The following is a 16,220-nucleotide window of genomic DNA, read 5'->3' on the forward strand; positions in this document are numbered from 1 at the left end:
TGCTATATTAGCAAAAGACAGTGCCAAGTGTCTGTGCCATCACTCAGTGTCAAGTATATACAGCCTTATTTAGGTCTTGAGATGGCTTATCCACAAGTACTCCCATAATTTTTTTGTGATCCCCAAACTCATTTTCAGGGATAATTTTTCCTAATTAAAAAAAAAGTCTTATTTTAATGCTAAATTGAAAAGAAAGCTGTTAAATAAGAACCTAGTGACAATGGAAAAATGTGTATATCCAAAAGTATATTTGAAGTGAGACACATAATTCACTTACTATTCAGTTGTTTTAAGAAAGGTCTTTAACTAATTTGCTTGAACAGATTACCAAGTTTATTTCGGTTAACCTTTGCTCTATTTCTATTTAACTCGCAATATAAAAAATTACTCTTTTTTACTTATAAGTTATTTTATTTCTACATAAAGAATATTTTTCATACAAAATAATCTTTTCCTTTTTTTAACCTTTTGTTATTAATCATTAGTTCCATTGTAAAATGATTCCCAACAGTAAAAACTTTATAAATGTCCTCTTGTAAATTAATGTCCAATTTTATCGTTTCTCAACAGCTTAATTAGTTTGTTCAAATATTTAGTGGTCAAATAATTTGGATATTGTTTTTGTGGATATATTCCCTCCAGCGCCGGGGCTATGAAAATTCCTAAAGTTGTCCATAAAATTAAAACTTTTATTTTTTAAAATTTTACACCCATTGTTTGAGACATTCTGTGCAATTACCCTAACCATATGACTTACTGAATTTCATATAATTTTCTCATGGCTTTGACTCATGCTTACTTTAGAAAACTAATCCACCTTCACATACATATTGTTGCAGCATTTAATCATTGATATTAATTCCCTCCCCCATCACCAAGATTTAAAAATTTTGTCTTTAAAAAATACTTACTCCCTATGAATTTGTGTGTGTGCATGCATGTACAAAGATAAATCCTTTCTCTGTGCCATTTATCCCCTATGTTAAAGTATTTTTCCGTATCACCTAATACTTACAACAAGTGTGTAGTATTATATTTTTCATTTTCAAATGAGAAAAGGGAGCCTAACATTAAGTATGTTGGAGTAAGTGACAGATCCTAGCCTTGATTCCAAGACTTTCTGGCAAAAAAAAAAAAAAAAAGATAAACATTACCACTATTCTACATTGACACATTATTTAGTTATATTTGTCAATATTATTGCTTTGAATTGTATATGAATTTCCACTCTCATTAAGATCAATATCTTCCTTCCCTATCCATCATATACTTATAGCATACATATTTATTAAATTTATTGAATGTTTCAATTGTCCTCTAATCGTTTCATATTTTCAAGTAATGTGTCTTAGAAGAGATTATGTATTTCATAAAATTTGAAGTGATGATGAATACTGGTTTGCATCACTCCACATTTTCTTACATGATAAATCATAATAGAATTTTTAAAGGAAGATAGATTGAATTGAATTTTGTTCCAAAAGGTTGTTGCATCTTTCAAAAGAAATTCACTAAATTCCTATACTCAATGAGCATACAAAATAAAGGAAAGGTAAAAAAAATGGCAAAACTATACATAATTATAATGAAAAACAAATATATTTTTGGGCAATTACTTTACTATTTTCTACCAAAAATGTTACTAGAACTGCTAAGTGGAAATTTCCTAGGCTACCAGTTTCTTGCCAATGCTTTGTACTCTCCCTTCCCAAATCTCCATACCTCCCTTTGGGATCTACTTCCAGGGTAGTGGGGACAACTATTGATTGCTTATTGATTGTTCATACACCAGAGGCTTCCCTTTTGTAATTTTATGTGGTTAAAGAGATGTTAAAAGGAGTTAGGCTACCTCGTCTCCCATCTCCTCTCTACTACTTTCTAGCTATGTAGCCTGATCAAGTATTTTAACTATAGCTATGACTGCACCATCAGCTAAATGAGATAATGTAAATCACTCAAAATAATGCTTAGCACATAGTAAGCACTTCAAAAAAAGTTAGCTAGTTGTAGTACTTGTGCAATTGTTGTGTAACTGTATTGTATAATCACTATAGAAACATGCATCATCAGTTTAGGTTACTGTCAGTTAATCACACTCATCCATTACCTAACAGCCTTAGAAAGCAAATGAAACATGAAGCAGTTAATTCCTTTAGTACAGAACTGTTGGCGCACTATTAATAGAGAGAGTTGCAAGTGGTATTTGGAAAGATAATTATCTTCAACATTATTATAAAAAGGTGTATTTTAGCAATAGCATGATTGTATATATTAAGGTATATATTTCCCTTCTGTTTTCCCTCTATACCTTCTGTCATATGATTTATTCCATTCTTATGGCTCTAAATACCATCATCATTCTGATGACTTTCAAATTTATATCTCGAGAACTGTCTCTTCTTTGAACTTCTCCTTGTTTAGGCATACTAAATAGCCTCCTGGATATTTCCTTGATGATGTAAAATCTCAAATTCAAAAGATTCAAAATTAAACTTCTGATTGCTTTCCATACCCATCCTCCCTCAGTCCCCTCTCTTCAAATCTGTTCCTCTATCAGTTTTTCCCACTTCAGTTCATGGAACCCCCTGTACAACCTCTCTCAATCCCCAGTCTGAGTTTGATCAAACAACAACAACAAAATGACAGCCTTCCACAGTTCCTTTCTGTACCTTATTCCTCGCGTTCAATCCATCACCAAGTCCTGGCAATTATATCTCCAAAATATACTTTGAATCTATTCACTTTGATACTTCTTCACTGCTACCACCACACTCTAGATCACTATAATCTTTTGCCTGGTCCTTTAAAATAACCCCTCAACATGCTTATGTTCTGGCCCTGCTATGGTCTGTTCACTGTATAACAGGCAGAATAATTAAAACTTCTATATCTATCTATATCTATATCTAAACTACCTCTATTACTTTTCTCCCCTATTTAAAAGGGTATGTATGTTTTATACCTTTGGAATAAAAAAGGTATAAGCTTATAAAATTACCCTCTTTAACCTCATCTTGTCCCCTGCCCCATCCACACTCGCTAGACTTGTGATACTTTGGCCTTATTTCTGATTCTCAAGTAATCTCAGTCTTTCCCTGTTAAGGTGGTTGTATATGCCGTGTCTTCTGCATGCCATGTTTTTTATACTGTTCTACTGATCATTCAGTTTCCATTTAAATATCACCTCCTCAGAGTTTTTTCCCTGGTCATTTTCTCTAAGTAGCTCACTCAACTTCTCTATCATAGGAAGATTTTCTTCTAAATATTTCACAAGTAATTATATATCCATGTGTTTAGTTAGTCTATCTCCCTGACTAGACAGTAAACCTTGTGAGGGTAGATATTACATCTGGTTCTCTCACAACTATTTACCTAGCCGTGCCTAGCATATACTGGACACTCGATGAATATTTGTGAAATGAATGACTGAAACAAAAGCATTATTTTTTTTTTTTTTTCAGAATTCTTTTCTGGACAGACTGGGATGCAAATTTTCCTCGCATTGAGTCTGCCTCTATGAGTGGTGCAGAGAGAAAAACCATCTACAAAGACATGAAAACTGGGGCCTGGCCTAATGGACTGACTGTGGACCACTTTGAAAAAAGGATTGTTTGGACAGATGCCAGGTTTAAAATGACCTCTTCTCTATTTTCTTTTACCTTCCTCAAATAATATTTATGATAGAAATGTTATATAAAGTACACACACTATGTATGTACATATTGAAATCGGTTATTTTTGTTTCTTTTTGTTATGATAGTGGTGGTTTTATGGCTTTTGTTTTTTGGTTTTTGTTAATCAGATACAGGCCTATAAAAATATTTTCTCTGGCATTTCTCTGAGTAATATGGTTATATTAGCTATGTGAATGGCTCTTGATGAAGTATTGGTGTCCTTACCTTTCTATAGGTCAGATGCTATATATTCAGCCCTCTATGATGGCACTGGCATGATGGAAATCATTCGTGGTCATGAATACCTTTCTCATCCCTTTGCTGTGTCTCTCTATGGGAGTGAGGTCTATTGGACAGACTGGAGAACCAACACATTGTCCAAAGCCAATAAGTGGACAGGGCAGAACGTCAGCGTGATTCAAAAAACCAGTGCACAACCATTCGATCTTCAGATATACCATCCCAGTCGTCAGCCACAGGGTAAGTGCATGCCGTAGATTAAACACACAAAGTATTTTTACCTTAATCATAAAATATTTGAACTGTAAAATATTTTAAGGTAACAATCATTAATATTACATGAATATTGTATTGTGAGTATATTGTGGTTCCTGCCTTTATATTTTAATTAGCTCAGAATATTTTTCCCTTTTCCTTTTTATTTCTTTCATATAGAAATGGAGAAATCTTAGAAATTAAGAACTTTAACATTAAGTACTCCGATTCCTAGTCACTGCTATTGCATCACAAAAGACAATATGGAAAGTAGGATAAAGTCTCAGATGTGTCATCTATTACCTGAGTATGATCAGATAATTAGAAGAGAACACCGAGGACAGCATTATGTTAGTGCCCACAGAGTCCCTGCCGAGCATATTGGGTGGAGTGGGGTGGTGGATAAAAAGGGAGCCATCGGCTGCGCGTCTCCATTTTAAGAGAAGTGCGTCCACATGAGCATGTTGGCTACCTCACCCCATGTGAAATTCAACATTTTGATTCAGTAGCAATCTTCATCTTGGTTTTGTGATCTCTTGTCCTCCACTTCAGCCTTGCCAAATGTTCTTATCCCAAGTTTCACATTTCATTTTTGTTTTTCTTCAGTATCATGGCCACTAGGTAAACCATCAACTCTTGCTTTTATACCTCTTGCCTAACTCTTCCCCATTGTGGCATTGTAGCCAAAACCTATGGAAATTTCATTTAAATGCAAATAATGTCCCTTTTTCATTAATTTATGTTATTTTAAACACATAATTCTAACAGGCCCTCTTCTGTGCAACACACATTTTTTTTTTCCTTTTTTCTTCCACTTTCATTTGGACAGAGTTATGGTAGTTCTTATTTCAGTTCATTGGCATTTCTGTTTGATGGACCACACTTCAGGCCTTATTTTAAATTAGTTCTATACTATCTTATTCTAGCCTACACTGAAAACAACCACTGCTGTGGTCCACAGCATCCCATGACTCTCCTGTGTCTTTCTTCAATGCTTGGCTTATATTCTCCTTGCTACTATTTACTATTTCTCTTAGCTAAATTTCCTCATCTGTAAATGTTTTTGTGCTCCCACTGTAATACAGCCTGATTGAATCTAATTTATTCTCAAATACTCTCAATTTCTTAGTTTCAACTTTTGTGGGTAATTGACCCATCTGTGCCACATGGGAATTTCTACATGTCCGAGACTATCTGAATAATTACTTTAATCCCTTGACTCCCTTCATCCTATAACCTGCAATGTGTGAGGACATTGAAGGAAGAAAGAACAGTTTATTCAATTTTGCACTTATAGTCATTCCATGAATATACTGAATAAAACTAAATAGAATTATATGAGAAATGGTGATTCTGTCACAAGAATGGTGACTAACATAATGCAAAAAATATTCTCTAGAAAATTATTTTGAACATGGAAACTAGTCATAAACAAACACTGTATGTGGATGACAAGCACTTATAAAATAGGATTACTTTTCATTTTTAGAAATTTTAAAGTATTTGCAAAGTTATATTTTTGTCCCCCAGATTGTTCTGGATTTGGAGGGACTGTTTTGTGTTTTCTTTTATGCAATTTAGGGTAACATAATTGAATTGGACCATGAAAAATGGCTGGATCTATGTATGGGATAAAGCCCCTCCCTCAGTATAGGGACCAATGTATTTCATTTCCTGACTGCGCTTTCTGGTTTGCCAACCTTGACATGACCTTTTGGAAATTCATGGAATGGGAAAGAACATGATACTTTTAAGCATTCCCAACATTTCCCTATCTTTAGAAAGGGAAAAATTTAATGCAATTCATTTGGTTGAGGGACATCTTTACTTAACAGGAAAGATGATCTATATGTGATTTCTCTACCTTTTATTATATGGCGTTAATTTAACATATTTTCCCAGGATTCAGGACAGATAGTCTAGGACTTACATAGATTTAGAGAATGTCATCTATAAAAAGAACTTGCTATTTCCTGAATGAAATGCTGTCAGTTTCCAATTTTGAGAATGACCAGAGCACATTCTACCTCTCCCTATTATAAGGATCACTGAACTTATAACAGTCATTATCCATCCTCTTTATCTGCTTCAGTGAAGTAACACTTCCACTGCTAGGGAAGTTGCAGGGACATACTGACTATTTCACTACCAAGGGTATTAATAGAATTATAATGAAAATGGTGGCAAAGGATGAGCATTAACAAAAGCACAGTAATATCAGACCCCTGTTTTTTTGTTGAATAATCATGTGAGGTTCATGAAAAATAATAAATGTTTTAAGTACATGACATTCAGTGTTATATCATGGGAATATATCTATTATAAATTAAAGAAATAATGGTTAAAAATATTCTTTGAAATTATCTAATCCTCCAAGTAAGAAATAAATAAGTTTTACCAATTTTCCTACAAGTAAGCATTCATCATCTATAGAAATTTTCAGACACATGCAGAATTCTTAAAAAATGTTAGACCCTTTTTGTTCCAAGTGTATTTATATGGGATTAGGAAGAAACAGGCAAAGCTTTGTGAAGCAAATACAATTTTTGTGAAGCAAAGTAACATGAAGTAAGAATTACAAGTATTTTAAATGTAAATTTAAAGAATTTTTTATAGTATGAGGGGGTGAGCTTATGAGTAATGGCATAGACAAAGAAGCCAAACTGAATGGGTTCAAATCCCCCATGTATGATGTTAGACAAGTTACGACTTAACCTCTGTTTGCCTTAGTTTCCTGATCTGTAAATTGGAAATAAAAATAGTAGCTATATCATAGGAGCTAGTAAACATGAGTTTAATAATCGTTAATACCAACAGGTTAAACATGAGTTAATATGTGAATGGTCCTTATAACAGTGCCTCACACATGCTATATGTTTATATGGTGTTTTTCATATTGGATTGAAATGTGCTCCCTACCCTCCCTTATCCAAAAACAGGTATGCTAAAATCCTAACCCCATGTCCTGTGAATGACCCCATTTGGAATTATGCTATTTAAAGATGTCATTAGTTAGAATGAGACCAAGTAGGAGTAGGTGTTCCATGGATGGTAGGAGAGCTAGTCAGCAATATGACAGAGCTAGTCAGCAATATGACAGAGCTAGTCAGCAATATGACAGAGCAGAAATTGAGCGATGTTGCCACAAACAAGGAATGCCATAGACTGATGGCCACCCACCAGAGGCCAGGAGAGAAGCATGGAACAGATTCTTCCCTCTAAGAGAAGCTTGACCTTAGGTTCCTTGATTTTTGACTTCTAAACCCCAGAACTCTGAGACAGTAAATTGCAGTTATTTTTGTTGTGGTATTTGTTACAGCAGCCCCAGCAAACTAAGACATATGCATAAGCAGACAGATTTTAAATTAACAATTATTATAATCATATCATTTTCCTAGATCCTTTTAATTGAAATTTGGGTTATATTACTTCTTTGGAGACATCTTTTTTTTTTTTTTTTTTTTTGATATGAAATTGTGTTAATTTATTCATTCATTAAAAGAACAACCAACAATCCATCACGTGTAAGGGTGCTTGCAGGACCTGAGAATAATGGTTACAAAGAAAAAGCACATCTTCACTGAGCTTACAATCTAGAACTTCTAAAAAAGGGAAATATATTTACAATATTTATAAATCTTTATTTTACCAATTATAAATTTATTAATACTAATTTCTCATTAATTTGCCTGATTTATCAGATTAATGAATTGATCAGATTTATTCATTTATTAATTAATTTATCTGATTTTTACTTTTTTTTAAAATTTTTTTATTTTTTATTGACTTTGTAATAATATTACATTAAAAATATATATGTGAGGTCCCATTCAACCCCATCCCCCCACCCCCCCTCTCCCCCCCCCCAACAACACTCGTTCCCATCATCATGACACATCCATTGGATTTGGTAAGTACATCTTTGGGCACCTCTGCACCTCATATACATTGGTTCACATCATAGCCCATACTCTCCTCCATTCCATCCAGTGGGCCCTGTGAGGATTTACAATGTCCGGTGATTCCCTCTGAAGTACCATCCAGGGCAGCTCCATGTCCCAAAGACGCCTCCACCTCTCATCTCTTCCTGCCTTTCCCCATACCCTTCGTCCACTATGTCCACTTTTCCCATTCCAATGCCACCTCTTCTATGTGGACATTGGATTGGTTGTTGGAGACATCTTTTAGATACATGTTTTTCACATTTAAATAATTCATAGTGACGTTTATAGCGTACTTTTCCACATCATACTAAGTTGCTTAATGAAAAATGCCAATAAAAATTTGAATCACCACTCTAAAGAAGAGAACTTTTGTTGATCCCTCAAGAGAATCCAGGTGTAGAATCAGGCAGATGATTAGACTATCAAATATATTCTCTCCACACATTCACTTTACCAGCTAACAACACTTCTCCTGGTGCAGGGCATGGCATAATAAGTTTTCACTCAAAGAAGTGCCATGTTTAAAAAATTATTTACGTTATAAATAATAATTGTTCATTATAGATAAATTAAAATACAGAAATACAGTGAACAGAAAAAAATGATTACCCATTTTATCAACTCCCAAGGCAACAAATATTGTGATGTTTTGTCTTCTAGTTGTTTCCAGAGAGATTTTACAATAGCAAAATAATAAATTGTTGCTTTTTATTGATGAACTACTGTGCGCTTTCCCCCTAATCTTCAAAGCCATCTAACAAAATAGTTATTCCTACTTTATAATAAAATAAATAAATAAAATGGAGGCTCAGAGTGTTAGATAACCTCGTTTCGAAAAACAAATCTCGTCAAAGCTAGTGCAAGGTTCCAATGAGCATGGCCAACTGCAAGGTCCATGCTTCATTCCTTTCTTAATTAAGAAAGCTTTCCTATCTCTTCAGAATTAAGATCATTCTGCATTTTAAACTTTGTATCTCAACTTTTACACTTAGGATTAGAACTTTCTTTTGTTATTGCAGATGCCTTATAAATTTCATTTTTAATAAGTACATTTTTCACATAATATATGAGTATAAAAATGTTCTTAACTATCCATCTGCTATGGGACATTTAGTTTGATATTAATTGGTTGCTATTTTATCATAAGTAATTTTAATTCATGTACTACTCATGAATCTTTTTGTCATACTAAGTAGGTTTTTAAAGCAAATCATATGTTTGTTTATAGTTGCCAAAAAAACAAATACAATGGATATAAGCAATTCCAAGAAACTTTATCATCACCAAACACCATTGAAATTGTGTCTTCCTGCATTAAGCTATTTTTATTTTTTTCTTTGTCATGAGGTGCAAGCTGGTACCTGACAACCTGCTGGATCACTCTCTGGATTCTTTCTCTTAGGAGGTACTGGGGATTTAACCAGGGACCTAGTATATGTGAGGCAGGCGTTCCTCCACTGAGCTACACCTACTCCACATATCAAGCTCTTTTTAGAGCAAAAATAACTTTTGAATGTCTATGAAATACGTGTCCACACACACACATACAGACATATATAATGCATCCTAATTCTACCAGAGTTCTTAGTAGAATACGACAAACAAACGTAAGAAAATAGCTGCAGCCAAATGAGGCTATTGATATCAGAATTCAAACTGTAATATTAATAAATTAAATCCAACCCTGGACTTAAAGAGTGAAGTACGATATGACCAAGTTGGATTTACTCCAGGAATAATAATTAGGAGGTGTTCTGGTTGAAGCGTGGGAAAAGGGCTGAGCCCCTGAAGCTCAGTACCCACCTTCCTCCATCTTATTGCTTGGTTTCCAGAAAAACTCTAAGTTCTGGCTAGTGTGTTTGAACTTGTGCTATTGGCAAAAGGGTAGGGATTGGGGAGGTGGGGATAAAATATTCTAACAGGAGTGACAGCAAGATGCATTTATTAGGTATACTGTTAACATATTGAAGTGAAGATGAGATTGAGGAGGAAGAGATGGGAGATGAAGCAGGTAGTTTGAAGCATATATCCACTGTGCCAAGATAGAAAAGCAGAAAGTATAAAGAAGAAATGGCGCAAAATAGTAGTTTTGCTGTGCAAGCTACCATGGGGACTGAGGTAAAATATTTGAATATAAAATATTAAGAAATTTGGAACTAGAATTTCACAGAAAATATACTATACTTTCACACTGCTTAGGATAGTCACATTTTGTCTCCAGATACTTTTTGAAGATTTATATATCCACCCTATTCCATCAACTGGAGTGAGAACTGGGCATTTTAACCTAAATTCTGTATTTTCTGCGTCTGATATATATTATCAATTTATAACATGTAGTTGATAATTTACAGCCACCTACTTAGTAAATACATAGAAGATTGTTAATTATTCCTTATTATAAAGAGAGGTTATTTAAGTAAATATATTTGTTATTTTTATAATGAACAAGAACAATAAAATTATGTTTCCCTTAAGCTAAAAATGAATAATGTACATTTATGAAGTCACTGAGCCTGAATATAATTTTTATCAGTAAAATGCAGCTATTAATTGAATAAATTTGTGTATATTAAAAAGCAACAATAAAGACAAAAACTTACTAAAAGCCAGTTTTGAACCATACCTTAGTTCTTGTTTGGATAATGAGATTTGGACTTGCATGATTAAGCATTAAATTAAAATGATTTCACAATCATGGCTTTGTAATGATAAGGACGGTATGAACCTATATCATGTTTTTATTAGTACTTTACAGGTATTAGTCTGAATCTGCATAAAAATTTGCAGGAACAATTCTTCTGAGTAACCCTTTTGTTTCAAAGCTACATAACAGCTGTAAATTCTTACACCAACTTAGATTTCACCCCCTTTACATTTATGGTGGACACCATAAGGATTCTGTTAGCACATAGAGCTTGTTATGGTTATTTTATCTTTTCCTAATTATGTCTTATCTTCCAAAAGAGATTATAAAATATTTGAGAAATGTGGTATCATTTGTGTCTTTGTGACAGCTACAGAATCTAGCTTAAATCCTTTATAATGACAATACTAATAAGTATAATAGTGATAGTAGCTAACACTTGCTAATTCTCATTTGCAATTCCACAAGGAAGACTACTGACAACTCAGATTTACAGATGAGTAACCTAAGGCAGAGAAATGTTAAATGCTCATGGTCTAATAGCAGGGACTGATTGACTCCTTATCTGAACTCTGGGAGTCTGTCCTTAGATCTCTTGCTTAACCACTAAACTCTGAAAAGAGAAGATACTAAATTCATATATATTGATTCTCTCTGGGATTGTTATACCATATCACCAGATGGCAATAGAGAGTCACATTTTATTGACACATTTGCATTGGAGATTAAAAAAAAAACATTGATGAACTGATCCTAACTTTCTTGGAGTTTATAGTCTAGAAATGGAACAGACCAAACTGTGGAATCAATCACAGCCTCATTCTTTTTCTTCCCTTGTCACTCAATACCTTTGTTATCTGAGTCAAGTTACTTAATGCTGGGATCTTATTCCCTCATTTGCAGGTTGAGACAGCTACAATTAAGGAAGGGATACATTGGGAAACAAGGTTGGGGAGAGATCAGATCATGGTGGGACTTAAATGGTTCCTTACAAAGAAATTTAGATTTTGATCCTCTATTGCTCCACTGATCTTAAATTTGAGTGTCATCAAAATTACCTGGAAGGCTTGTTAGAACACAGATTGCTGGGCCCCAACCTCATAGTCTCTAATTCAGTAGGTAGGCCTTGGAAATTTTCATTTTTCACAGGTGCCCAGGGGATGCTGATGCTGATGCTTTCTTAAGAATAATTGCCCTAAGGGAAGGAGAAAAATATCAAGATTTGTGTGCTAGAAACTTGACTCCATATATACAAGGGATAGATTAGAGAGAGAGAAATAGAAGTAGGGGACTGGTTAAGGAAACTACCTCACTGATCAAGAGGTCGGCTGGTGGCAAAATCTGGGAAATGGCCGTGAGAAAAGAGAGAATATTATCCTTGAGATATATTTAAAGCAAAGTCAATTGAAAAAAATAGTGATTGGTTTGTTGTGAGGGGTGGGTAGCTGAGGAGTGAAGGAGAATTGGGGATGGCTTTAGATTTCCAGTTTTTTGTAATTGGCTTCACCAACAAAGTGTAACAGAAACACTGTGGGAGTTGACTTAAGGGAGGGGTCAGCAAAATTTTTCTACGAAAGCATCGGTGGTTAAGTATTGTAGGCCTTGTGGGCCATGCACTCTCTGTTGCAACTACAACTCTGCTGTTATAGCACGAAAACAGTCATTAGGAAATGAATGAGTGTGGTTGTGTGGCAATAAAGCTTAATTTATGGACACTGAAATTTGAATTTCATAGAATTTTCATGTGTCAATAAAATATTATTTTTTATTTGATTTTCTGTTATCCACTTGTAATAATAGCTCACAGGGTGATATTAGTCCACAGGCCATAGTTTGCTGACACCTGGTTTAAAGGATACACTGAAAAAGTTTAAAAATATTAAAAATTAATTTTGAATTTGAGGTACTTTTGGGATTCAATTGAATATTCAAGGTAAAAAAAGCAAGAAAAGTTGGGGCTGTAGCTAGAATTTTGGGAGCCATTCAATTGTAGGCTGAAGACAAGAAGATGGATAAAATTTCCTACGAATATTAAAGATGAAAACAGGGAAAGACGAAGCCCTGGAGAACACCAAAATTCAAGGAAAAGTAAGGTAGAACCCTGAGAAATTTCTCAAAAGGTTCCAGGCCAAAATGGAGTGTAGCCATAAAAATTTGAGGAAGGAGTTTTAGAATGACAGTAGTGGACAGTGTTAACTGCCACAGAGCTATTGAGAAAGATAAAAATATAAAAGTTATCCATTGAACTTGGCAACTTGAAGAAAGGTCAACCATAATTTCAGTGAGATCAATTCAGTGGGAATATATTTAGGATCACTAGGATATATTCAGTTTGCATATATCCTAGTGACCCTAAATATGTCTGATATTAGATACTGTATGAATTTCCAAATCATTTACTAAAAAACATAATTTATTAAGCAAGAGAACTATATTATTAAGCCAACAGAATATAAGTACAAGAAAGATAACTTTAACCTTAGGGTATAATAATCAACAGCATGATTCTGGAGGCAGACTCCTTGTGTTTGTGTGCATATCCTACATTCCTATGCATTATTAACTTTCCAAAAAATGTTCTACCCTTTTGCCTTAATAGTGTCTCTTTATTTTATATATTTACATACTTTCAGTTGCAGATTTATTTCATTTAGCATACATCCTATTTTAAGATGCTAATATTGTGAAAAAAAGTTGTTAGTGTGAATTAGTGAAATCAAAATGTTTTTACCTTTACTTTTAGATGATATCAACAACTTTGAGGGGATGAGACTTCTGACTGAGGTGAAGTGAGAGGCAGGAGCTATCAAAGCAAGGAGGAATTTTTGAGATTTGAGTAAACCTATGAAGAAGCTACTTTAGCAGGTGCTTAGACTATCATGCAGTACTGAGAATCTAGTGGAAAAGATAGAAGAAATTAACAATGGAGAGGTGAAAATGTGCCAAAGATACTTTACCACTTCATTCCAAATGTTGATATAAAAACTCAAAATGGAACTCATATTCTCCTCTTTACTTCCCTCTTGTAACACATAGGACCAACTCTCAGTACCAATGATATGGACTAGCCCCTAATTTAGTATCTTAAGAAATCCTTCAGTATCACAGTAAAACCACATTATGGTTTTACTATGAATTTAACAGGTTTTGTTGGTTCTCCTGAAATGATTAAATGGCATTATGGCATTATTTCTTTGGCAAAATACAATCCAATGTCAAAGAACTGATCCACAATGAATTTGCTTGAGGGTAATAAGTTTAATAGTGTTTATAAATTGTTCTTTTACTATGGTACTATAAAATTCATTTTGGATCAGGGGAAAGGGTTAATAAAAAAGCAATTATAAAATCCTTTCTTCCTTGGCATTAATTTGATGTATGTGCTTCAAATGTACAAACCTTTAGTGATTTAGAACACTTGATTAAGGTTCAGAATCCATAGCTCTGCTTCTAGATCAAGGTTTTTCAACCTCAGAACTTTTGGGCCAGATGACTCTTGGCTGTAGGGGCTGTCCTGGACATTGTAGGATGTTTACCAGCATCCCTAGTCTCTACTCACTAGATGTCAAAAGTACTACCCAGTTGTGATAATCAAAAATGACTGCAGACATTGCCAAATGTGTCCTGGAGGACAAAATTCCCCACCTTCAGTCACCTCTGGTTGAGAAACACTCTCCTTGATATATATTGCATCAAGATTTGCATATATTTTATTTGAATTTACTTGATAAAATAATTGTTTGATTTAGATTGTTTTTGTTGGCGAGAAATGGACTCTAATTAAACACAATTTTCAAGATATATGAAAGTATCTTTAATGATACTGTTTTCTTATAAGGCACACATCGTCTTCTGTGATTGCATAATTAACATTTGGTTCTCCTAAAAGGTATTATAGATATGCATTATTTAATCTTCTCACTTGCAGCTATGATATGCTTTAGAGGATTATTTCACCTTCCAAATTTTTACACTGCTGCCATTTTAGAACATATACCCACATACTTTAATGAGCATGCATATGAATGCTCATACAAATGTCCCTAAGCCTAACACAGTAATGATACCATAGTATATTAGTCAGTGTTCTCTAGGGAAACAGAACCGAAAGGAGATACCTGTAAATAGTATGAGATTTTATGAAATTGTCTCATGCAACCATGGGGATGCACAAGTCCAAATTCCATAGGGCAGACTGCAAGCCAGGAAAAGTCCTCAATGATTCCCCAGGAGATGCTGTCTATCTGAAGCAGAGATGAAAATTCTCTCAATGAATGCTGAAATCACTTCTCCTTGTAAGGCCTTCAACTGACTGGATGAACAGTTGCTCATTGCTGATGGCAGTCTCTTTAGTTCACTGTAGATATAATCAGTCATAAATGCCATTAGTTCACTGATGTTTAAGTCCCCTACATGTCCTTGTATTACAATTAGCCCAGTGCTTGCTTGACTAAACAACTGGGAACCATTACCTGGTCAAGGTGACACATCAACCAAACCATAGAAATTTAAGGAAGAAACAATCAATGTATACATAACTGAACACCATTATCTGGTCAAGGAGACACATTAGCCAAAACATCATAAATAGAAATTTAAGGAAGAAACAATGGACATACACATAACACATAATTGCTGTTTGCATAACACTTACAATCTATCCAGAGGCCAGCAAATCATTTGTATCAGCCAATTCAGTTCTTTCTCTGTTTTTGTAATTAAAGTTTTATTTGAAATTTTTTGGCCTTTTCCAATTACAGCTTGCTAACACCTGGGTTAACTAAGAGATCTGTGTATATTTATATAAAATATATGCATCTTTATGTCAGACAAATTAGATAATAGGATAGTAAACTATAAATTTACTAATGATATATGGACAATAATTAAAACTAATATTTAGGGGTGAGAGAAATCAGTACTAGCTGGTTTCATTAGAAAGTGTTTCATGGAAAAAGAATGACTTCAGGTAGGTCATGAAAGCAGATTGATGTTAAGTTGGTGGCCATAGAATTCTGGAAAAAGAAAAGGACATGATAGAAAGGTGCAAAAAGGAAAGCTATGTATATTCAGGGAGCAATGGCGAGTATACTTTAACAGGTTCATGATGTGTATCTAGAGGGTAAGTGATAGATGGGGCTGGAAAATAGGTGGGAATCTTAGAAAGAGGTTGGTATATGATGGCAGTACCACAGGGTACCAATTACATGGCTCTAAGGGTCATTGAAAAGTAAGGAAATAAAACTTTATGTTGGAAAAGTAGAGATAAACAATGGAAAGAAGGAAATGCATATCAGAGCCAGTCTAACAAGACTTGACAACTAATTAAATATGGGAGTACAAGAGAAATGAAAAAAAAAAGATTTTGAATTTATACTTTTGTAAGCTTGGAAAATTGATGGCATAAATAATAAAAGTAAGCAGAGAATGGGTCAGGTAAAAGAACTGTAGGGTGAATGG

At 34.2% G+C, this 16,220-nt stretch overlaps 1 protein-coding gene across 1 annotated transcript in view; it reads left to right on the forward strand.

Moving 5' to 3' along the window:
- Positions 1 to 16,220, forward strand: part of LRP1B (LDL receptor related protein 1B) — a 2,023,931-nt gene that overhangs the window by 1,310,462 nt on the left and 697,249 nt on the right. Inside the window, exons 26-27 of the mRNA XM_058301027.2 lie at positions 3,462 to 3,626; positions 3,910 to 4,154. Of these exons, the coding sequence (XP_058157010.1) occupies positions 3,462 to 3,626; positions 3,910 to 4,154 (410 nt within the window). The remainder of the gene's footprint in view (positions 1 to 3,461; positions 3,627 to 3,909; positions 4,155 to 16,220) is intronic.

This window comes from Dasypus novemcinctus, chromosome 7 (assembly GCF_030445035.2).
Source record: "Dasypus novemcinctus isolate mDasNov1 chromosome 7, mDasNov1.1.hap2, whole genome shotgun sequence".
In the NCBI taxonomy this organism is placed as follows: Eukaryota; Metazoa; Chordata; class Mammalia; order Cingulata; family Dasypodidae; genus Dasypus; species Dasypus novemcinctus.